Genomic DNA, 23,403 nt, shown 5'->3' with positions numbered 1-23,403 from the left:
TTATGGGTATTAATTTTGCTATGTCATTGCAAAACAATATATTTTTTAAATATATTTATATTTATGCATATCAATGTATTTATAGCAAGGTTGGATGAGTTGGATGGATTGTTGCTTCAAGTCATTGCTGTTTTAAATGTTGTTTTGTTGTTTTCTTTTGTATCAGTCAGATATGGTGGACCAAAATATTTTGAACTTTCTCCCTGAACGTGAGCACGGGGATGTCTACAAGCTGTTATCGTCTCACATGCTGATGACCGACCCCATTACTGCCGACTTCCTAAAGAGTGAGTATCCTCCTAACTCCTTCTCAGAGGCTTATTGGACATTCCCTAGCAAAGCATTGTCTGCTGATTGGACAGCCTGTTCTATTCTATCATTCCAATTCCAAGAGGTCACCATTTCAACACTCGGTTTCAGTCTCCCAGAATCTTCCAGTGCATATGTATTCTGGAGCCATAAAACTAGAAGCTAGAAATGGTGTATAGTTCATTGTGTAGGTTAAAGAAACAACGTACAGCCCCTTTTCTACCAGGTTGTAGAAACTAATTGCAGGTAGGAACTGACCATTGAAACGGTTCCTGCAACACGTTCGTATTTGCTTTTCCACCGCACCTTGAGAACAATGAAGATTATGCAATGTAGGAGGGTCTGTGGCCAAGAACTGCGTCCATTGCATTAAACCATTTACTGTTCCGTCTGAGTCACTACAGTTATTGTGGTCTTTACATTTTTTTGTAATCCTGAGTGGTCTATGCTATGCAGATGCACCTCGTAATTGGTCCATGATTTTAGCTCGAATTTTTGTTCCCATTTCAAACCTGCTTGCTCTCTAGCTGTTGCTTTCTCTTGCCAGTATTTAAAAATGGTGCATGTGGTCTGCTTGGCGATTCTTGCTAATATTGTGTTTGGCCAATTAGCGATGTTCAGTATTGTAAGCTCCACCCCAACAGTTTGAAAGTACCCCCGCAAGCTGGGATTAAAAATGAGGTTAGGAACTATGCGTAGGAACTGGTGGAAAAGAGGGTTGAGTTCCTGAGTTCTGTAAATCTTTCTTGAATTTCAGAAAAGGTTCCTGTGGTAGGAAAGGGGGCTTTATGGCACACTAAAGGGGAAAGGGATGATAGTCTGTGGTTGCAGTTTTTCAATTACATCATGCTATCCTATGATCTCATTTATGTAGTTTTTAAGTTCATGATGTTTTTTTTGTAGAGTATGTGGGTGAAGAGATACAAAAATATATTCAAGAGTGAATTCACTCCTCAGATTTATTCTAGCTCTGTGGATTTGAATAGATGTGTCCTTCTGTGCAATCATTTTCCTAGAAATCATGGGTTTTTTTTGCACCATTAAGACTGAGGTAGGGCTGACCTTCAGTCTTATGCTGATATTTGCTGGTGCTTTCCATTCTGTGTGTTCATGAATTGTACATTAATCCTAACAATGACCCAGACACACTTTCCCTAACGGAAATGATGTGCTTGTACCAAGAAAAATAAATAGATTTATAATACATAATGTATGTAATGAGTAATTAGAAAGTGTAAAACTTTTAATTTATTTGCTTCATGTCATTGTCCTGATGTCATACTGGGTTTGTAGCTGGTTGTTCTGTACTTGCCTATGGGCTCTATTCTATTGTATTCTATTGTAACAGAAACTGTGTAGTGAGTATTTAAAGTCACATATCTTCACACACTATCTATATGGTAAGGAGGGCTTGCAGTCAAAATGACAGGTCAATCATTAGCCTGTCAAAACCGGTACTCACTTGGTCTGTCTGAGTGCGTAGTGCATTGTAGGACAGCTTATTGGTTTTCCCCAGAATACGGTCCTATTATTAGTCTTTCAGCTAATTATAGAGTCTCCGTGCTGCCGTTTAGGATTTTAATCACTGTTATGGTTGCAACACTAATCCAGAACAGCATCTAGGGCTGTAGACTGTGACCTTAATCCTGCATTACAACTGGCCTCCTACCAGCATCAGTATGCAGCTGAAACTCTCTTGCGCTGGTCCATATTCGAGGTCTTACTTCCACCTGTTGGGAACAGGGGGTGTATTTTCCTCCACACACCCCCAACCCACAGTCTGTCGCTGCGTCATCTTCTCCCAGCCTGCGAGCAATGTGTTCAGATGGAGTCAGAATGGAAGTGGCACCAGGCAGCTTGAGTCAGTTGCTACTCAACAAAGTCCAAACTGATACGCATAACGACGGGGGCACTAAACACATTTACAGCACTGACCCCAGAAAGCCATTGCTATGATTGAGAGCCAATATGCACCATCCTCTCATAAGTCATACTTTTTTTTGCTGTGCCTTCATTGGATTAAATATCACTCCGGGATCTCACCTCTTAAATCGTCAGTTCAATGGAGACAATCTTGGTATGGAGGTCTAATCAGAAATCATTGCAGCTCCTATGATGTTCTGAATGAGATTTTAATAGTACACCTGGTCTGACTCATTTGTCGCAAAGTCTGCAGCAGAGCTGACCTGTTGGAAGAAAAAATTACTAGATGAGAAAAATGTAATTTCTTAAAATTTTGTGTGTCATGAGCGACCATAAGGGACGTGACTGGAGCATCCGCGCACTATTAGTCTCTGTCTGATGGCACAGTGACACCGTTTCTTCCCTTCGCAGGTCCCCTGCGTCCGTACCTTTGCCAAGTTATGTCTCATTTATGCAAATCGCATGCGATGGAAATGCGGAGCTGCGGTTAAGTATTTATGATGACTCAGACCGACAGCGTGTCGTCTAAACGGCGTGTGGAGGGATCCGTGTCCCAGATTTTCTGCTGTGTAATTGAGGCCAGAAAGCAGTCAGAGCCGACAGCAGGGGAAGGGAAGGAACAGAACGTGAAATGTTAATGATTATTGGCCTGTTTTTTTATTTTTTATCTGTGAAACACGGCTGGCACCTCAGAGTAGCCTACATATGCGGTTGCATACAAGACCGGGGCTTAATCACTGCCATCATCATCATCATCCTCATCCTCGATTGTTATCATAATCATGGTCATACTCATTGTTATCGTAATATTCAGTATCGTATCAGTGACTGATACGATAATGATAATCAGTGTATTACCATTGTCTGCCTTCACAGCATAAATTTTCCTTGCCGTCTAGGTTTTCTGTATAGCCAAACAGAATGAAATATTCATGCTCCAACCTGATTTTCATTTCAGATGAGACGCACATTGAGTTCTGCTGTCATTTAGCCCGAGGAAACATTGACCCAAAGGAACCTGCTACATATGAATATGTCAAATTTGTGGGAGATTTCAAGTTTCATAACAATGGTAAGTTCTGTTTTTTTTTTATTGCCTCTAGATTAAAATGTGAACACTTTCAGTGTGTCTGTTGTGGCCAAATTTAGTAACTTCGTCACTGGTAGTGTTGAGCAATACTGACAAAGCCCACTAAGTCAAGTATTGTTATTTTGTCTTTGGGCGAGATACAAAATATGGACTCTCAGGCTTTAAGTCTGATTCCCAGTTGGAGCAATGCTGTTTTAGGCTCTGATGGAATCACGTAACATCGCTTTCGCCTCACACAATCGGTAGCTTGTGGGCATGTTTTCTATTTTTGACACACCGTGCACTCTCAGAAATAAGATTGCAAAAAGTGTACATGGAAACGGTAGTCATTAGTACCCAAAGGGAGCTTCACTGTACTTTCAGGATACATTTGGGAAATTTGATCCTTGAACAGAAATGTACCTCCACTGTCACTTTATTTCTGAGCCTGTGTTCTAAAATGTAGCCTATTTCAAACCAAAACAAACTATTAAAGACTCCTTCTTGACAGAATTATGGAATAACATTTGAATTCAGGGACAATTTAAGCATCAGATATTATAATTTTCACTGTCACTGGTTGGTCATTTACAAAGCAGGAATACTGAGTTTAGCTGGACACAAAACCTCACCTCTCATTGGTCTGGGGGTGATGTCATTGTCGCTTCTCATCAGAGGATGTGTGGCTTTATTTTGAAGAATTATGCTAATTAGCAAATCCAAAAAATACCAGATATAATATTGGACTTTTACTTTCTGAAACTGTCTGTGAAATGCTAGCTGTGTAAGTTGCTCTAGACATGAATGTTTGGTTGAAAAAAATGTAAGTAATTGTAAAGTAGAAGTTAAAGTAATTGTCACCCTTGAGCAAAATCACCACAAACCAGCCCTTGAAATATGTCACTGATTAATGCAGGTAGTAGTTCACTTGTACAATATTATATATTGTCATCTTTTAATATAATGTGGTATGTCCTGTTATAAGCAGACATGCCATGGACTGCTATTACATTGATCTGTTTCAAGTTCACGTTCATGTCACTGTCTGTCTGGCCTAACCAAACGCTGACAAAACTTCCTAAGTTTTTCCTGGCTGCTGTTCCCTGTTGTGTGCCAAGTTCAGTCTCTGACTGGAAAATTTTGCATATGAGGAAATGTGCTTTCCTTCTCTAAGTGCCTGAGAGTTCCAGTAGATATTTGTGTCCTAAAGTTAGAAATTAATTCATTTGCATCCCTTACGGGTATGTTGGGGATTTGTGGCTTATTTGAAGTTGCAGGTATACCTCAATGTTATAACCAACAGACTTCATGTTACTGTTCCTTAGTGCCTACGTCCTCCTGTAATGGCTTTGAATTGGCATTACCAAGGACGCTCCAGTCATCTCTAGAAGAACAAGTCTGCCTTGTTGCTACTGTCAGACTTGTCACTCCACAGTTTCTGAAGGTAATACCCCTGGTTTCAACTGCTGAATTTTTACATTTACATATTAATTGAAAGGTTTTAATTGTGCAAGTATTATCAAAAAGGTGTCACAAAAATTGATAAAATCACAATCAAGGAGGAAACTTGAAACAGTTTTTAAATGTATTTATTATTTATTAATTGATACTTGTTTTCAGTTTCTGCTCATTACAAAACAATTCTGATAGTCTATAGAATATGATATTTAAGAAAGAGGAATCAGTTTTACTATTCATTATTATTATTAATAGGACAATATTAAATGTGAGTGGAACAGAATTTTCAAGCCAGGTCAGGAAATCAGAAGCTGTAATCTTGGTGTCACATGAATACATACTGATTAAATATAGTTTTATGGCATCTTGGATATTGAATCTACAGTCTTATTTAATCTTATATATATCTATATAATCTTATTTTATATAATTTATTTACTGTTCCTGAACATACTTTTTTGTCATTAATCAGGATCTGTGCAATGTGGAAGATCCTTGTGATGAATTTACATCCAGACATAGTCTGGAATGGAAGTTCCTTTTCTTAGATCACAGGTGAGAGGTCACATTATTTATTTTCATCTGCTCTTTTGTCTGTATTGAATCAACATTTGTCCTTAAATTACAGGTAAACTCCCACATTACACTTTCTTCATGAAATGTTTGGCAAGTCAGTTATAATAATTGCTTAACCTGCCAAACTGGGTTTTTGACTTTAATTGTTTGTCAAGGCTAAGGACATGGCAGCTGTCATTATACTCGTTATACTACGGTTTTTCCAGTTACCATGTTAACTTCACCCTCAAATGACCTAAAGACAAACTACTAATTAGGAAATGGATAAGCTCTTCTTAGAGGTTATGTCAAATTGAAATGCATGAAAGAAGTGTACTCTATTCTTAATGGCTTATTATTTCAATGAGGTAGCCCCTACCTTGAAAATTACAGAAATTTTCTGTTCCTCCCTGAAGCACACAGTTCAGACTCTAGACTCTAGAACACGCGGTTCTGTTTTTTTTAACGATGTTAACGATGACCTGGATGGATGCCAGGAAATAAGGCGCAAAACTATGCACGCTCGACTCACATGCTGCTTGGAGCACCTCTCTGACCTCGTCTCCGTGAGCCCCGTAAAACTCATTGTGAGCTCTGCGGCCTGGCACTTGTTGGATGGATTTGGCAGACCGCTATTTGAGGTGTGGAAAGATTAGAATACGCAGACCTCGCATGCCGGTATCCTTTTCCTGTTACGTCAAGCGAGGAGCTGACCGCTGTGTCTTGTGCCTTCTATCGGCACGGCTATTTATAGGCAGGTGTCACATCGTCATATGTGTGTGTACGCGGCTGCTTCAGATATCCTGTTAGCCTGTCGTCGGGGATTCATGTACCGCTCACCGAAGTGCTCTTAAAAGGATTTTTAAAAGCTGGGAGTAAAATGAATGCAAAAAAAGCTGCGTTCTACTCCCTTCCTGTTCCAGTTTTTCCTTTCCGCTCCACCGCTGCCTCGGGACACCCGAGGCCAGGCTAGCCGCGCGTGGGGCTGTTCCCGCAGTTACACACCGATGCTTTTCACGGAAAGCCGGGAGAATCAGCGATGCAAATCCTCAGCCACTCAGCAGATCCACTTCAATTTGCCTGTATATCCGTGCCGCAAACCCAGTCATTAGAAGGATATTACGAACTGAGAGTAATTTGTAACTCTTTGTGGCTATAATTACGTGTCTGTAACCCTCTGCAACCTGTTGTCCCCTGTCTCAGAGAGTGACAGCTGAAATCATTTGACTTGTAGGGTAACTGAGATCTGGCCCTTCATGGTCTGGGGGTCCTTGGGTTTCTACTTTTCTGTAATGATTTAGGGCTGCTGGTGAATAATATTTGTATCTATATTGGGCCTCAGTTTTATGGAGTCTCGTGGTTGGGGAACTGGTCTTGTTACTCCAAGCTTGTAGCTTCAGCTCCTACAGTAGCTGGGGTGTTGTTGTCGTCTTTGTTGTTGTCGTGCCCTTCAGCAAGGTACTTCACTTGAGTTGCTTTAGTAAGATATCCAGCTGTGTAAAATGTAGTCTGAATACATTGCTTTGGGTAAAAGAATCTGTTAACAGCTGAAAATAAAATAAAATGAAGGAGTATGCTGTTATTATTTGAGGCCTTGTGGGAAATATGTTCACCTAACTGTTCATAGTTTTGATATGTGTGCATATATCAAGACTCTTTTGTTTTCAGAACTTAAAGCTTACTGTATGTTGACACTATTTTGTAAGCTAACAGAAATATAGATTTTGTTTGCCTACACATTTACTCAAAGTTATTTTGAGCTGACAGTTTTTCTCCTGCCATGGTATTCACATAGTCTTCACTTTTGGTGTATATTGGAGTTTAGATGTATATCTCTATGTGCAAAAACCAGATATTCCTTGTTGCATGGAAGTGGTATTATTGTGCATTGGGACCATGTAGGAATTCTTCCAAGGAATTCTTAACTGATTAGAAATTTTAATGTTCTCTGGTTATGCAGCCATATCTGTAACAAAAGGCACCAGCTAATAAAATAAATGATTAATAATAATTCAGGAAGAAATTATCAGTACCTTTAATTCGTTTATCATATTCACTCAGTCTGGTTGGTTGCTGAAAGACTGCTTTGGGTCACACAGTTCTGGAGCTTCAGGTGTTTTCCAGTGAAACAAATTGATATAGACTTTTTCCTCAATTAGGAGAACAAAGATGTCCTCTGTAGTTAATTTGCAATAAAGATTTGTTAAAATACGTATGGATGAACATACGTATTTCAACACTCAGTTTTCATTATGCTAACTTCTTTTTAAAATTTAGAATCGATTTCTACAAGCTTGTGTTCCCTATTTTGCTTAAAATATGGCTCTTCACTCATATCCACCTTAGAGGTGGCTCAAGGTTTTCCTCCAATAATGAGACAATTTACTGAATTACTATTCACAATGAATATTAATTAAGGAAACTATCCGTACCTTTGCTTTAGTCAGTATGGCCTGCTAGCGTATATTAGAAGAAAAAGACAATGCCATTTGTGACACAAAACAATTATTTTGCGAACAATTTCAAAAAGACAAAGAGATTAATTGAAAGACGTAATACTGTGTGCAAGCACAATGATTATTTTTGTGCTGCATAGAACAGATGGCCATATGGTTGAGTGATAATATGCTTGTAGGTTGATATAAATATCCATTATGCACGTGGATATTTTCTGAAGCAATAGCCTGGGAATTGAACCTATAACTTCGGAGTTGCACACCTAGTTCCCTTACTATATGCTGCTCTGCCCCCCCTACACACAGGAGAGTTTATGAGTCTCATCACTACTGTATGACAGTGCAGTTGCATCCTTTTGTCTCACACCCTTTTGAGGAGATGCTATCTGATATTCTGTTTCAAAATGGCAACAAAACTAACCCCATTCCCCTCTCTGCTTATGGTGAACGTGTTATCTGTTGGTGTCTCTTTTGTGTGTGATGAATGGGAATTCACAAAGACTCATCTTTCACCTTTCAGAGCTTCGCCCATTATAGGCTACTTGCCCTTCGAAGTTCTGGGAACCTCTGGCTACGATTACTATCATGTGGATGATCTGGAACTCATAGCACAGTGTCATAAACAATGTGAGTTTGTCTCCCTTCTACCCCCGTTCTTTACTACTACATCAGACTGCCGTCTCAGAAAAATAGGTCAAGCTAGGAGGTGATATTTTTTTGCCTTGCACGCAGCAATGAACTCAGATTAAGCCGACGCAGAAACACGGGGCCTTGAGTGCTGTTTGATTATCTTACTTGATAGAAACAATGAAAATATGCACAATTTGATAAATATATCACGCCACACGGCGACAGAGGGCTGTGGCAGTCTGTAATCTTTGTGTGCCAGTTAATATGAAACATTCCTGCTTTTTGTTCGGTTTTTCCGTCCGTTCAGTAATGCAGTTCGGGAAAGGAAAGTCCTGCTACTACCGCTTTCTGACCAAAGGCCAGCAGTGGATTTGGCTGCAGACGCATTACTACATCACCTACCACCAGTGGAACTCCAAGCCCGAGTTCATCGTGTGCACTCACACCGTCGTAAGGTAGAGTCCCCGACCACTGCGCCCTCTACTGCTGGGAAATGTCCGGGTTATCCTGTTGTACTGAGCACGTCTCATTCTGACCGCTGATAGGCAAAAATACAATCCTGGTATCCTGTGGATATCATCTCCTCTTTCCATTCTCGCTTTGAGGGCTTAATGTTACTTTAATAGAAACGTTGGGAAAAGCGTTGGGAAAATACGGCTTTTCCCATCATCCATTTCCTCTGAGCCAGTGAAAGACACATTTTAGAAAGTTATTTGACACACTATTGATGTGTTCTGTTGTCATAATAATATAAGGTTGTCAGACATAATATGTGCATTTATGTGCTTTTTTTAAAAGGAATGCCTTCTTGCTTGTTAATTCAGGAACCGCCATTGACATGCAGGAGGAATCAAACTGAAATAACAATTGTGTAGAAAGCCTGCAAGCTCTCAGGGCACACAAATGTGAAACCATTCAAATTAGTTACTACATTTTACTTCTGTAAATGTTTGAAGAGAGTTGCATTCAATGTAGATATTATATATATTGAATACAATTTCATTTAAAAAGTCATATATCTGGGGAATACACAGACACAAACATTAAAGAATAAATAAGTAAATGTTTCATAACTGCAAGACATAAAGGCAGCATCACTACTCACTCCTCCCATCTTATTTATTGTTGAATGCTGGATTCTTTATTGAATTTTTTTTTAACACATTCTGTCAATTAAACAACCATTAAAATAAACCACTTCTGTTGAGTAAGCTTAAATGTTTTGGAGGGGGAGCTAATTGTCCTGCTGAACTAGTTTCCATTGGTCAAGAGTGGCTCATATACTAGCTTGCTTAACTTAGATGGAGACAGGGCTTGTGAGAAGTTTGCTCTCTGCTTTCCTTCATGAAATGTTTCTCCCTGGCAGTTATGCTAATGTGCGAGCAGAGAGGAGAAGAGAGCTCGATCTGGAAGAGACGCTGCCTGAATTGGCCTCCTCATCCGTGAAGGTATGGTTCAAATGATGACTGCAGTTTGAAGTATATCGCTAGCGAATCGGTAGTTAGATGTATGGAGCTTTGTGTACTGCTATCTCCCGGTAAGCCAGTAACTGACCTGGCGGCTGTGACTCTCCAGCGTTTCCATGGTGATTGCTCTGACTTCCTTAAAGAGGACATGCTGTCCTGGCAACCTTTTATTCTTGTGTGATTGTTATTCAGACAGAAAGAGGATATGAGGTACAGGTGTGAATCATACAACAAAGCTTTTAAAGAGTCATTTGTGGGTTGTCAGGTGTAGAACTGGGCCAAATGGCGATGAGATATTAATTAAATTTGACTGCAAAATGAGAGTTATACAGTATATCCAGCCAAGGGAAGGTCCGTAATGTGAAAGCATTAGTTAATAGCCGATAATAAACATGATAGAAAAGTTCTATTTCCTCAGTGAGAATTAAAATTCTCAACCCTTGAGATGGAGTGTCCTGCTGCAGTTTGAGGATTTAGGATGATCATATGACATTCAGTTGTTGAAGCCCGTATCCATGATTCTGCTGTCATGCCCGTATCCATGGTTCTCTCTTGCTTTGTAGGGTCATGAAGTGTACGCTGAAATTGCTCCACCCCCGGAGGGGCCCAGGGATCGAGTGAGCGGGACGCGATCCGTGTCCTCGCACAGCTCTCGAAAATCCTCCCACACGGACTCTGCATGTAAGCAACCAGCTGCCCCGTCCCATAGACACACAGACCGCCACTTCCCCTTACTGCTGATTAGCCAGCCATTTCTCTGAAAAAAAGGTTTAAATTGCTCCCACTAATTTCCTTTAGCTGTGTCCCAATATATTAAAAGAAAATGTTCTGTCCTCGTTTCCTTGGTCAGTTTTTGATTCATTGAATCAGAGTATAGTCCAGCGTCGTTGTGACCGACCACGTGCAACAGATTCTGCTGGTCGCAGCAACATTTTGTTTACACTCTGGATGACTGGAGTGCATTTTTATATTTTTGCTTAGGACAATGGGCACAGTCTACATTGGGCGACAATAGAACCTCTTCAAACATTCTGCAATTTCAGTCGAGTGACAGACATTCTATCGCTGGACTATAAACTGGCCTTTAATTATTACTTTTACTTTACATTACATTACATTAATGGCATTTGGCAGACGCTCTTATCCAGAGTGACGGACAGTACAGTTTAACCATGCTGTATGTCTCCTGCTTAGACTAAGCAGGAGACAATCCTCCCCTGGAGCAATGCAGGGTTAAAGGCCTTGCTCAAGGGCCCAACGATTGTGCAAATCTTATTGTGGCTACACCGGGGATCGAACCACTGACGTTGCGGGTCCCAGTCATGTACCTTAACCACTACGCTACAGGCATACCAATGTACCAGATATGTTTGCTTGTACACCTGATTCAGCTTTTCACATGTATAAACTCTGTAAATTAAGCAAATATTTGAACCACGGAACAGGAGGCATCTCTTGACACTGAATATGTAAAGGCTATTTATCCTTTTGTTAAACCTCCATTTGCCAGGGAAATGAACTCAAGCTTGTTGACTCTTTTTTTAATGCACCTTCATGTGACATTGACCATACATTAACTAATTTTTTTCTGATTCATTCAGCAAATTCCTCAGTTCGGTACACAGAGGCAAGCACCCCATCCCGCCAGTCTGCTGCCATTAGGCCGGAGAAGGCTGCGTCCAGGATCCAGCCTAGTAGCTCGAAGGTACACCCACGTCCACCAGCATCTGTTATGAAAATCTGTTATGAAAACGCTTGTGAATCTTATGGTTGTGGTTTTGTTGTCCTCCTTTCATGTAGGCGTTGGTGCAGAGGCAAAACTCTTCTGACCTCCTCCCCCAGCCAAGCATCCCCCCTTCCCCTACCTGCAGTCAACACTCCACCATGGTTGGTCTATAGCCTTAATCAGCTTTAAGGGCAGTTTATAGTTAGGCGATGTATGATCGGAAGATTGATGTGGCTATATTGTCACAAACATTCCACTAACGTTCAAGTTTGACTTTGAAATCTAGTTAATGACACTTACAGATGAGAATGTTCTATGATAAGGTTACCTTGAAAATTGATCCAGCGATGGGGTCAAAGTTAAATTCAATTTATGGGCGCAACGTTGATAGTAATGTCATTAAATCGTCCATCATTCTAGTGTAAACTAAAAGTTGTTGTGACGAGCTATCAAAGATGATAATCACGGGTGGCAACGATCATATATCGCCAAACTATAAACTGGCCTTTACTGTTCCACTCCATCCACATTGCATTATGAAAAGGAGGCGTTGTGGCTGTTTTTAAGCTGAAAGCACCATATAATTGGTTATTTAGTCAACACTTTTATCCAAAGTGACTTACAGTTGATTAAACTCAGCAGGGGACATCCCCCCTGGAGTACTGTGGGATTAAGGGCCTTGCTCAAGGGTCCAACTGCAGCAACACTGGGGCTCGAACCACCAACCTTTCGCATCCCAGAGACTTACAGTCCGAGGTGGGATTTGAACCCCGGCCTCTTCTCATGTGTCCAAACGTGTTACCAGTCAGCCAAACTCGCCCATAGCCAAGGGCAACGACGTCACCGGGGAGCATTGTGATAGCCTTCTCCGGGCCTTGCCACACTTCACTGTGCTTATGGGTGAACTAGCTGAGCTAACCCTGTTACACTAGGCTACATCCCATGCAGCATTTTAATTATAAATGGCTTGGTTTGCTTGCAGCCGCCGGTGTACCAGTTCCAGCAACCGCAGCTGGGCGTGATGCACCAGCTGAAGAAGCAGCTGGAGGAGAGGACACGCATTCTGCAGGACGACATCATGACCCAGCAGCAGGAGCTGCATGACATCCGGGAGCAGCTTCAGTTGGTCAACAGCTCCAACATTCAGGTGAGCACAACAAAATGGTGGCAAGCTCGCCAAGCAGGATGTCACGCGTGTCTCTGACACTTCTGATTCCATCACTCCAAAATGTACAGGAATGGGGAATATGGAATATGTGGTTGCAGTATTTTATGGCAACATTCAATAAGCATTTGAAGTGGGAGATCAAAGTGAATCGACTCAGGCTGTTTTTGATGTGTTCCACCCTCCCAGAGGGAAAGTGGGTTCTCTTTCTTTTTCTCTCTGTGGTACAGGACAAAATGAGAGATTAAAGCACAGTGGCACCATGCCACTCGACTAACTTGTGGATAAAAGGGGCGGTCTGTAGCGTAGTGGTTAGGGTAAATGACTGGGATATGCAAGGTCGGTGGTTCTAATCCCGGTGTAGCCACAATAAGATCCTCACAGCCGTTGGGCCCTTGAGCAAGGCCCTTAACCCTTCATTGCTCCAGGGGAGGATTGTCTTCTGCTTAGTCTAATCAACTGTACGTCGCTCTGGATAAGAGCGTCTGCCAAATGCCAATAATGTAATGTAATGTAATAAAAAGGACTTAAGAATAGGTAGCTTTAGTGTATTTGATTTGTGAGCTCATGCAAATTCAAAGTAGGTCAAACAAATTGATGGAAATTATAATTCAATCGGGTTTTCTTACTATGTCACATGATGTTTTATTGACATCCAACAACCACACAAATGTATTGTAATGTCTGTCATTTCTTTCTGACACAGCGCACAGCTCACCCAAGCTGTTTCTGTGTCCTGCTCTGGTCTGCTTTAACAATGCTGTGTGTCTCCATAGATGTTGCTTCAGCCTTCTGTTCCTATGGGCTTCAGTCCGGTCCAGCAGCAACAGCAGCAGCAACAACAGCCGCAACAGCAGCAGCAGCAGCAACAACAACAAGGCCCAGGCAGACCAGCCCAGCAGTCTCATTCAGGGGTCATCAGGCAGTCATCCCAGCAGACCCTATGTGGTTCTCATAATTCCTCACCCCACTCGCTCCTGAGAGAGGCCAGCTCCTCATCCCCACAGGTAGGTTTCTTCCAGGAGGTCCCTGTCCCTCCGTACCCTGAACCGTATACTACTGCACCCCACAGTTCACCACTATTTCCCCAAATCTGAATACCATACAGGAACATCATTTTGGTCTGTGTGGACTGTTGTCAGGAGCAAATTGATTATGCAGCCTCAACCGGTTTTGGTTGTTCATGAGTCGGGTTAGCATAATGGGTTAGTGCAGTAGGAAGCTGCTTCTTCCCAGTTGAATTCAATTCAATTATATTTTAAATATGCTTTTTACACTGATGCAAAAGACTCTTCTGTTCTCTTGCCATTCTTTTCTCTTACATCTCAGTGCATCAAAGGGGAGTGGACTGAAACCTTACATTACATTACATTACATTATTGGCATTTGGCAGACGCTCTTATCCAGAGCGACGTACAGTTGATTAGACTAAGCAGGAGACAATCCTCCCCTGGAGCAATACAGGGTTAAGGGCCTTGCTCAAGGGCCCAACGGCTGTGTGGATCTTATTGTGGCTACACCGGGATTAGAACCACCGACCTTGCGTGTCCCAGTCATTTACCTTAACCACTACCTTAACCCCCTGTGTTGGTATTCATACAGTACATGATGCATGCAATATGAAGAAATTGACGTTATGTGAGAAGTATTTACTATTTAATACCCTAAAACTAAAGGTGATGGTCTGCCCATTTCAAATCAATGAGTACAGAGCCAAACTAACAGAAATTGTCTAAATACAAAATCCAGCCGAAATGTGAAAGCTTTTATTTTACCAGGCCATAGTCTCCTTTCAGTCGAATAAACATACCCGTTTCTATTCCTTTAATGTCTCTGGACTAATGCGAGGAAGTTTGTGTTTTACTGAAAGCATCAGATTTAATTCCTGTAATTACACTACCAGCAAGCAGTGGTTTCAGGGTCTATCTCGGCTCTTCACTCTTTCTGTTTTGAAATAGAATGCTGAGACTGTAATCACAATGGACTTTGATCGGGGCAGCCATTTTCTGTCAAGTCACCACAAAAAAGGACTTCAAGTTCAATCAAAAGTGGATGCTATGTAATCAAGAGGACCTCTGTACTTTTTATCTAAATCTCCTGTATCTTGTCTGCCGTGCTCATACAGAGGGTCCCCTATATGGGTTCCCATACTATCCATAAATGAATCCTGGCCTCATTCTCCATTCTCTGCATTGCGATACAGCAGCTTAGACCAATGACCTCAATCTCAGATCATGGAGGGTCCAGTGTCTTTTGGTTTTCAGTGTGTTCCTGCACTTATGTGCTTAATTTCAGTCATTGAATGACTGAGGTATCCACACACCTTAAAATCTATGAAGAACATGACACAAAAAAACTAGGAAACACTGCGGCCCTCCAGGACTGGAGTTGGACATCACAAGTTGAGACTTTTTAATGATTCTCTGCATTAGCTGGTATAACAGGCACCAGTCAGTAGGGTACAGGGGGATTAGTCTGTCCTCAGCCTGGCGCATTAAATGACCTCTGGGCCTGTCCTCCCTCTCGGCAGGTGCTGCAGCGATCTATACGGACCTCGGCGATGCAGACAGTGAGCCTTCCAGTACAGACCCACACCAGTCTGACAATGCCTCTCTACAGCAACCCCATGATGTTTTCCCAAACCAGCGCACGCCCCCTGCAAATGCCCATGTCCCAGGACATCAGCCAAAGACATTCAAATGCAGACTTCAGCCAAGAGGGACAACTACGGTTAGTATCCCATCTCCAACAATATCTTCATCATTAGAATTACTTGTCTGCTCTATTATGAAGTAGTCCATCTGTAATGCTTTGTAGTCTAGTTTTTTAAGAAGGACATGGAATGAGGTGATCTTTTTCAAGAAGGTTTAAAGGGATGGGTTGGGGAATGGTGGTAACTGAAAGTGATTCAAGTGTTGCCAATTGCTCTTCAAGTTGTTTGCAGAAGAGGAATGTTACAAGCAGGACAAATGCATTTTGGGATTTCATTCCAATTTTTACTTGTATTTACACAGAAGCTCAGTTCCTCAAATGACTAGTCATTTTTCCTGCACCGGCAGCATGTTGCTCAACCAGCCAATGCAGACCCTGATAGCAGACAGCAATGGAAGTTCCCAGACCTCCCAGTGCAATACAGGCTTGCAGCAAACCAAGTGAGTATGTCTCTGCCACCTCACTCTACTGGCAACTTTGATATGGTCACCTTAAAGCCCTGCATGTGGCTTGTTAACGCACATTACATTTTGTCTCTGCAGTGGTTGTAATTAACATCCATCAATGCTCTTGTGTCAATCAGATACACTTAGTCCAAAGAATGCAGAGCATTTGCTTTTCATGTGGCTGTTGTACTAACGGGAAACCAGTCTCTATTCTGTGTAGTTCTACTGTGTGTGAACTTGACTGCATTATAGGTCCCAAATAAATCCACACAATCTGTATGAATAAAATGTGCAATTAAGCGAGCTGTTTTGACTTCCATGAGGTTATGACATCACAACAATACGCTTGTTTGCTTCAGCATGTAGCTGGGACAAATCCAAGCGCTCAGCACAGACGATGTTCAGTTCATTGTCCAGCGATAACAATAAGAATTAAAGACACAGTCACTAAAACATCATGTTCTTGGTAAAGTTAATGAGAGGCGCTGGAGAATGGTTAGAGATTGTTTTTGGTACTTAAACCACACAAACATATTTTAGGTATATCAGGCCCTAAAATAAGACAGGTGTAGGTAAACAATATGGGACTTCTAAGGGAAGAGAGAGCAACTAGCTTATTTTGGCGCTGAGTGAACAAGCTCAGTGTGGAATATCAGGAGGGGCCTGGTGTGTATGAGGAGCAAGTTTATATTTCAATATGTACGATGCATGCAGTGTTGCAGAACCCGCTTGACTTGAACTCCTCTCTCACACATGAATCAGCTTCGCAAAAATGTTGAGTTCTGCGCTCCCACCGAAAGAACAGAGTTATCCCTGGTGTAAACTCCAGCTACGACCACCTTAAAATTACCAGCTACCAGCTTTCTGAACTGATCAACCAGTTATCACCTGTTTCATTTAATTTAATTAATTTTTCTTTATTTCAATTCGGAAGCACATTGAGAGTAGGAGCCCTCTTTTGCAAGTGTGCCGAATATACACATAAATACAACAACAATTTGAAAGGAAAATATGTAAAATTTATAAATAATTAAGATTCAAAATAGTTCAAATGAAATTTAATAAAAATAATTGTATTTAACTTAAAATACATAGTAAAAATAAATTAAAATGACTTAAAACATTCACAAGCCAGGCTAGCCAAATTATTTATCATCACTTTTAATTCATTTGTAGACATTTAAGTATTCAGTTTCAGGGTTTGCTGTAAAGAGTTCCAGATATCCAGAGCACTGAATCTGAAAGCATTTTTTTCCTAAATTTGTCCTAACCCTAGGAACCTTAAGTCATAACCAATCCCAAGATTGTTTTTTTCAGCAGTGATTCTTGTGGGGTAACCAGTGCTTCTCTGTGCAGATATGCCCTGGAGCAGCAGCTGGTCACCCCTTCGCTGCCTGTGCAACAGGTCAACTGCAACGCCGTCATCGTGCCCTCGCCCGTCTTCAGCTCCCCCATCATGATCCCCCACAACACCTTCATCCCCCAGCAAGCACAGGCCGCCTACGCCTCGCAGCCCCAAGCTGCCCAGCACTCTCTGCAGCTGCAGCAGCCCCAGCAGTTCTTTCAGGTGAGGCCTCACCGTGAGAGGGGTGGTGAGAGTGGGTCTGAAGGCCCGCCCACGCCAAGAACGATAGCTATAACGATAGCTATATGTCGTTTTAAAAATCGCTCTATTTCGGTTTTATTTGTATATTCGGTTTTATTTTCCCAGCGGACTGTCCCAACAACGTCACCAACCTCATTCCTGGTGATCTACTGTCCTGTTGGTTTTCAGTCCGACCTCAGCAAAGCACACCTTGTTCAGCAGCTAAAGATCCAGATGAGCTGCTAATCAGTTGAATCGGGTGTGCCAAACTTGGGCTGCAATGAAAATCTACAGGACGGTAGATCTCCAGGAACAGAGTAGCAGAGTAACAGAAGGGAATTCAGAATGGCAAATACCAGCCCTAACCCCTCCAATAGCATATGAGGTAAATAACTCCCTAGTGGGCAAAAAACCCTCAAACAGTGCCAAGAAACAACTCCCGATGGGAAGACATCTTGGGAGGAACCCAGCTATAGGGGGATGCCCATCCTCTGCTGGTCTATAGGTTGAGATGGTAACAGTTCAGATATTAAACTGACAAACTAGTAGCTAGAAAGTCCACATGATTGGATGTAAAGTATGCAGTTCAGAGGGGAGGGGATGAATCTGTAGGTCCAGGATGTGTTGAGGTGTGGGCATGGACAGGGATGGACAGGGCTGCAGCAGTCTATGACCTCAGAGCGGGGGTCCGGTAGGAGTGGTCCATGAGCTCGTGGGGGATGGGGCAGGTTCCCCAGGACTGCTGCATAAATGATAAAACACTGACAGCCAATCGAAATCCAACAAAATGTTCAGGGCGTCATGTGCCAGCCTGTAGCTTAGTGGTTAAGGTAAATGACTGGGACACGCAAGGTCAGTGGTTCTAATCCCAGTGTAGCCACAATAAGGTCCGCACAGCCGTTGGGCCCTTGAGCAAGGCCCTTAACCCTGCATTGAGCAAGGCCCTTAACCCAGGGGAGGATTGTCTCCTGCTTAGTCTAATCAACTGTATGTCGCTCTGGATAAGAGCGTCTGCCAAATGCTAATAATGTAATAATGTAATGTGCAAAATTGCAGATGACATAGCCAAGAGACTATTTACAGAACGTTATCGTTCATCTATGGCTATCGTTATAGTTATTGTTATAGTTGTAGTTGGTGTGGATGGGCCTTAACAGTAACGGGGTTCACACTCGTTCCCTCTCACCCGCAGATGCAGCCCCAGGGACTCATACACGGAGGACAGACCCAGACTCTCTTTCAGGCCACCCACATCCCGCAGCAAAGCACTATGGGATACATTCACCAGCAGCCGCAGCAGCAGCAACAGCAGCACCGTCACTCTCAAAACCAGACTGGCAGCATCTCAGACTTCCGGAACATGCTAACACGGTAGCCCCGGGGGAGCAGACCAGGGGGCATTGTCCTCTTGTAACTGTGGTTCTGTGGCCAGATGCAAAGGTGTACATGGGCAGAGTGTGTTCACGCCATGCAGCACCAGTGGGTGTCAAGCGGGCATCGAGCGAAAGCCAACTGACCTCTCACGGCAATTCCAGAGATAGGAGGCTCTGACTGAGGTGGCCTTTCTCTAGAAGTTTCTGCCTTTCGTGTGGACTCAGTTCTATTTTTGTGCTTTACACAAGTGTGGATGGATCGTGGGCAGAGGCTGCCTTGGACCAGTGGAAGCTCGACGTGCTGCCCACAGAGTCTGAACAGAAGCACTTATGTGCTACGATGAGTTCACCTCCATCCCTGTGATAGGGCCACTTTGATCGAGTCTCACGCTCTACGTGGCTTCATACAAGACAAAAATGAATCCAAGGGGAAATCTGCACTGTACTGTACCTTTTGCAGGTATCTGCTAGTGATCGGCGCTTTAGAAGGTGATTGAGTTTTGTCATTAGCTATTGTACTGTAATGTTACAGACGTTTTACAATATGTCATGTAATTGCCACAGTTTGGAAAAAAGGTGCACATCATTTCACAAAAATAGTGTCAGTCTTGGACTATCACACCGGATCGCTGTTGCTTTGTGCCAGACATCACCGCTCGGTTTGGTAAAGAAGGACAGCTAATGAAGCACTCTATGAAACTAAAAAGTAAATATTAAAACAAGAGAAGACTATCCCCTCTCTTACAGTATTAAGTGAATGCAGTATTTAACCATCTAACAGTCTTGATATTGGGCGACCAACTTATCTAAGTGCAATGGCTCATTTTTCTCTTAATTTCTATCCATTTTCTATTCTAGCTTTAAAAACAAAAATCCAGATGGAAACATTGATTATGTAATAGGAAAGGGCTTAAAATATGAAAACATTTCAGCTTGGGCAGTTATGCCATTAGGCCATAACATCCTACTGCTGGACAATTCTGTTTCCCCAGGGAACTCTGCTGCAAGGGTTCACTGTCAAAACCATAAAACAGAAATGAGATGCGACTCTTTCAAACCTTTGCATCTGCACCTCTGCAAAAAAAATGTATACAAATGCTTTACGTTGTTAATTTGTCAAAAATGAATCATTTGTTTGCATGAATCTGCTGTAATTTTTGTTCCATTAAGGCATGGATGACAGTGATATCATAATGCAAGTGTACATCAGCTCCCAACAACAAACTACAAAAGACGTGCAGTGATGCATGGTTCAGATGGCTTAACTCACTCTAATATATAATAAGGGTTCAGCATGATGAGGAATTGTGTATTGTGGGTGTCATACAATGATTACATTTACCTTTTCTCAGGTTATTTGTGGAAACAAAGTTCTCAGTATTACATGACAGAATTTTTAAAATTTTGTTTTTATTAATTTGCTGATTACTTTTATCTTGCGTTATCTTGCGTCTTTTTGCAGGTCACATAAGAGTTTGTGACCTGCAACAGTGGAGGGGTTTTCAGATTTCCATGGCCTATTATTTACATCCTCAAGTCATACTGACCATTTTAAATGTGTCCCATTTGGTGTCCATTTATATATAGTGAAGAATGTAATGCAGAAGAAAAACAACTAAACAATTTAAATAACAATAGCCTTTTTAACACCATGCACTGTATGTTGCATTATTCATTGTAATACCTTTTCTCTTTGTAAAAAATATGCAGTTATAATATTTTTCATACAGGATTTTATTGCAATGTTGAATATATCTGAAGTGACTTGAACAGATAATAATCCATTAAACTTGAAATGCCCCTCCTTTTCATATGACCATCTGATGCTGTCTGTCTTTCATTTTGATCTGTAATTGAACTGCTACCTTGAAAACTAAAGGACTAAGATCAGATTCACTTATTTTTTTAAAGAAGATTTGCTTATTTTCTTAAGTTATAGTACAAATGAAAAGTTATAGTACAAATGAATACTAATTGCTTCTTTTGTACATTGTTCTTGACACGGGAGAGGTTACACTTCATCCATAGAGTTTTAGGTGTAAAAGTCAGTTTTGAAGTACCACTCTTGATTCGGAGATTGCCGAGATTCGAAAGTGAATGTCATTTTTGGGTTGGCTTTTAAACCCGTGCTATAAGCGGGCAATCTTTCACACTTTGCTGTCGTCTGGTTTTCTGCACAGCCTGTCTCTGTCTCTGAGATCCGTGACTTCAAAGTGGACATTGAATGACTGTCCTACCCACTACCCATTCAGTTTTCACTGTCATGTTCCTGCCTGACGCTGTTTGTGTTGAGATGTACTAGGGTTGAAGCCGAAAGTTGTCAAAGACCTCTACACAGTTTCACCCATTACTGTGTGCAATGTTGTTTGAAACAAGAATGTTTTAATTTATACTTTTTAAATGATGTCTTTTGAGAGATATGTCTTGATGTATAAAAGAGAAATATTTAATAGCATAAACCAGGTACTGTGTAAATGAGATTGAAATATTTTTGTACAAAAATATCTTAGACATTCCTTCAACCATGTATGTCAGTAGTAAGCATTCAAAGAGATGTTTTCCCTCCTGTGTGTTTAGTATGAGTTACCTACTCTTCAGAAAGCACCTGATCAAATTCAGAGTTCGGTGAACACTAGCAAATTAGAAGGCTGCTAAATTAAATTCTGTTTTCTGTCTTAGTCTGATGTAATTCTATCAATATGTATCTGTGACAGATACCACAGAGCTTTCAATTCGCTGAGCTCGGCTTGCTTTATCTTGTTTCGTGTCATAGAAGGTTTTTCATGCTTTTTCCCCTCAGATTTTTGCATGCACCGTCATTGATAATGGGCAGACTTGAAATTGATGCTTTTTATATTTGAATACTCATTGCAGGACCTGCCGCATGCATTCTAAACTCACCACAGCTTGTCTTATCAGGCCAATAAGTCCTGGTAAAAAGAAAGTGTATTGCCTATATTAACACAATTTTATTAAATGCAGAAATACACTTCCTGTATAGGAAAGGCGATTTTCTCACGAAGCAACGGTATTGTCCCAGGTGTCACTAAGTTCTCTAACTGCTGGTATTTATGTAAAAAAACAAAAAACAAACTAACAATAATACTGGAAGCCATTGCCTGTTTGCTGTGCATTGCTTCGGTTTTTTCTGGATTTTCATTTTATTACTTTGTATCTGTTTATTTTGATTTCTTTACTAGATTAAATGGTACTGATTTGTTATTGGTATTGTAACAATTGTTTGTCCCTGACTTATTATGCACTTTTGTTTTTGGTGTCTCGGGTCCCATTTATTGAATAATTTCCATCAAGTGTCACTCCCTAAGGCTTCAACGGTGTGTTGGATATACGCAGCTCACATTTGGGCTGTCCATTTGTGAGGTGCTGGATTGTTCTTAAATTCTTTCATTCTGGCACAGTGGGAATGGCACTTGGGCAGAAAAAGAAATATTGATTAAATGAGGTCCTTTGCATGTACTGGCTTAAAATAAGATTATTAAAATGACTGGTACAAACTGGTACAAAACCACAGCCATTTCTGCCATCACACAGCAGAATAATTTTTGTAGATATTGTATTATAAAATGTACAAAAATTCTTTAGAATAAAGTCGTTTATTTTATATGATGTCAAATAGATTGAAATACATTTATAAATGTTCTATGATTAAGAGTAAAACAAACAGATGTATTTTGTAACAGAATCATTATTGAAGTGTCTTATTGGGAAAGGTGCAGTCTTTATATTCTTGAGTTGCGCAAGTTGGTGTTGCACAGTCAATTACCTTGTATGGCTTGTTTCTATGTACAGATACCATCAGAATAAGCTTTAACATATTGTTATATTGTTTCAAAAGAAATATAAATAAATATAAAAATAAAAGGTTTACATTCTGAAACGGCTTATTAACTTTGTGATGTGATATTTGGGTCTTTTTTTTTTATCTAGATGATGTGCTCCATCTTTAAAATAAATATTTCAAGAGCATAATGTTGGATTGTTCATTTGATATATATATATATATATATATATATATATAGGCTGGAGTGAAATTTTGCTCCAGAATTATTGATATTATTAATCAAGAAGAAGAAGTAAGACTATTTCTCAAATAACACAGATAGTAATCTTTATGTTATGTTCAAATATATAGGTAAACTATATACTTTTATTTCAATACATTTACTCTCATGGTTCTCACGCTTCTCATTGGCCTCCACTGGCTTCCTATTGCCGCACGCATCCGTTTCAAGGCCCTAGTGTTGGCATTTCAGGCTGCTAAGGGGACTGCCCGACCTTACATACAATCCCTGATCACTCCCTACTCCCCAGCTAGACCACTCCGGTCTGCCAGCTCTGGTCGCCTTACGGTTCCCTCTCTACGTGCACCTGGCGGTCGAGCTACACGTTCACGCATGTTTTCCGTTCTGGTTCCTCAGTGGTGGAATGACTTGCCTACCACTGTCAGAACAGCAGAATCCCTCCCCCTATTTCGACGCAGACTCAAAACCCACCTTTTCAAACTCTACC

The 23,403-nt window shown here is 41.2% G+C and overlaps 1 protein-coding gene across 5 annotated transcripts in view; it reads left to right on the top strand.

The window, feature by feature from the left end:
• Positions 1-22,759, top strand: part of npas2 (neuronal PAS domain protein 2) — a 68,577-nt gene extending 45,818 nt beyond the window's left edge. For 4 of the 5 annotated variants that reach the window (XM_061248516.1, XM_061248517.1, XM_061248518.1 and 1 more), the window contains 16 exons: positions 167-287; positions 3,191-3,304; positions 4,627-4,745; positions 5,232-5,314; positions 8,291-8,397; positions 8,708-8,855; positions 9,767-9,848; positions 10,430-10,547; positions 11,468-11,571; positions 11,667-11,753; positions 12,575-12,739; positions 13,534-13,764; positions 15,288-15,487; positions 15,772-15,909; positions 17,272-17,482; positions 18,693-22,759. In XM_061248516.1, coding sequence (XP_061104500.1) covers positions 167-287; positions 3,191-3,304; positions 4,627-4,745; positions 5,232-5,314; positions 8,291-8,397; positions 8,708-8,855; positions 9,767-9,848; positions 10,430-10,547; positions 11,468-11,571; positions 11,667-11,753; positions 12,575-12,739; positions 13,534-13,764; positions 15,288-15,487; positions 15,772-15,909; positions 17,272-17,482; positions 18,693-18,875 — 2,211 coding nt within the window. In that variant the 3' untranslated portion in view covers positions 18,876-22,759. The remainder of the gene's footprint in view (positions 1-166; positions 288-3,190; positions 3,305-4,626; positions 4,746-5,231; positions 5,315-8,290; positions 8,398-8,707; positions 8,856-9,766; positions 9,849-10,429; positions 10,548-11,467; positions 11,572-11,666; positions 11,754-12,574; positions 12,740-13,533; positions 13,765-15,287; positions 15,488-15,771; positions 15,910-17,271; positions 17,483-18,692) is intronic. The other variant, XM_061248520.1, reaches the window with a different exon arrangement.
• Positions 22,760-23,403: the final 644 nt, after the last annotated feature.

This window comes from Conger conger, chromosome 7 (assembly GCF_963514075.1).
Source record: "Conger conger chromosome 7, fConCon1.1, whole genome shotgun sequence".
NCBI lineage: Eukaryota > Metazoa > Chordata > Actinopteri > Anguilliformes > Congridae > Conger > Conger conger.
The sequence above is the reverse complement of the archived record's forward strand: the minus strand, read 5'-3'. Positions and strand labels throughout refer to the sequence as shown.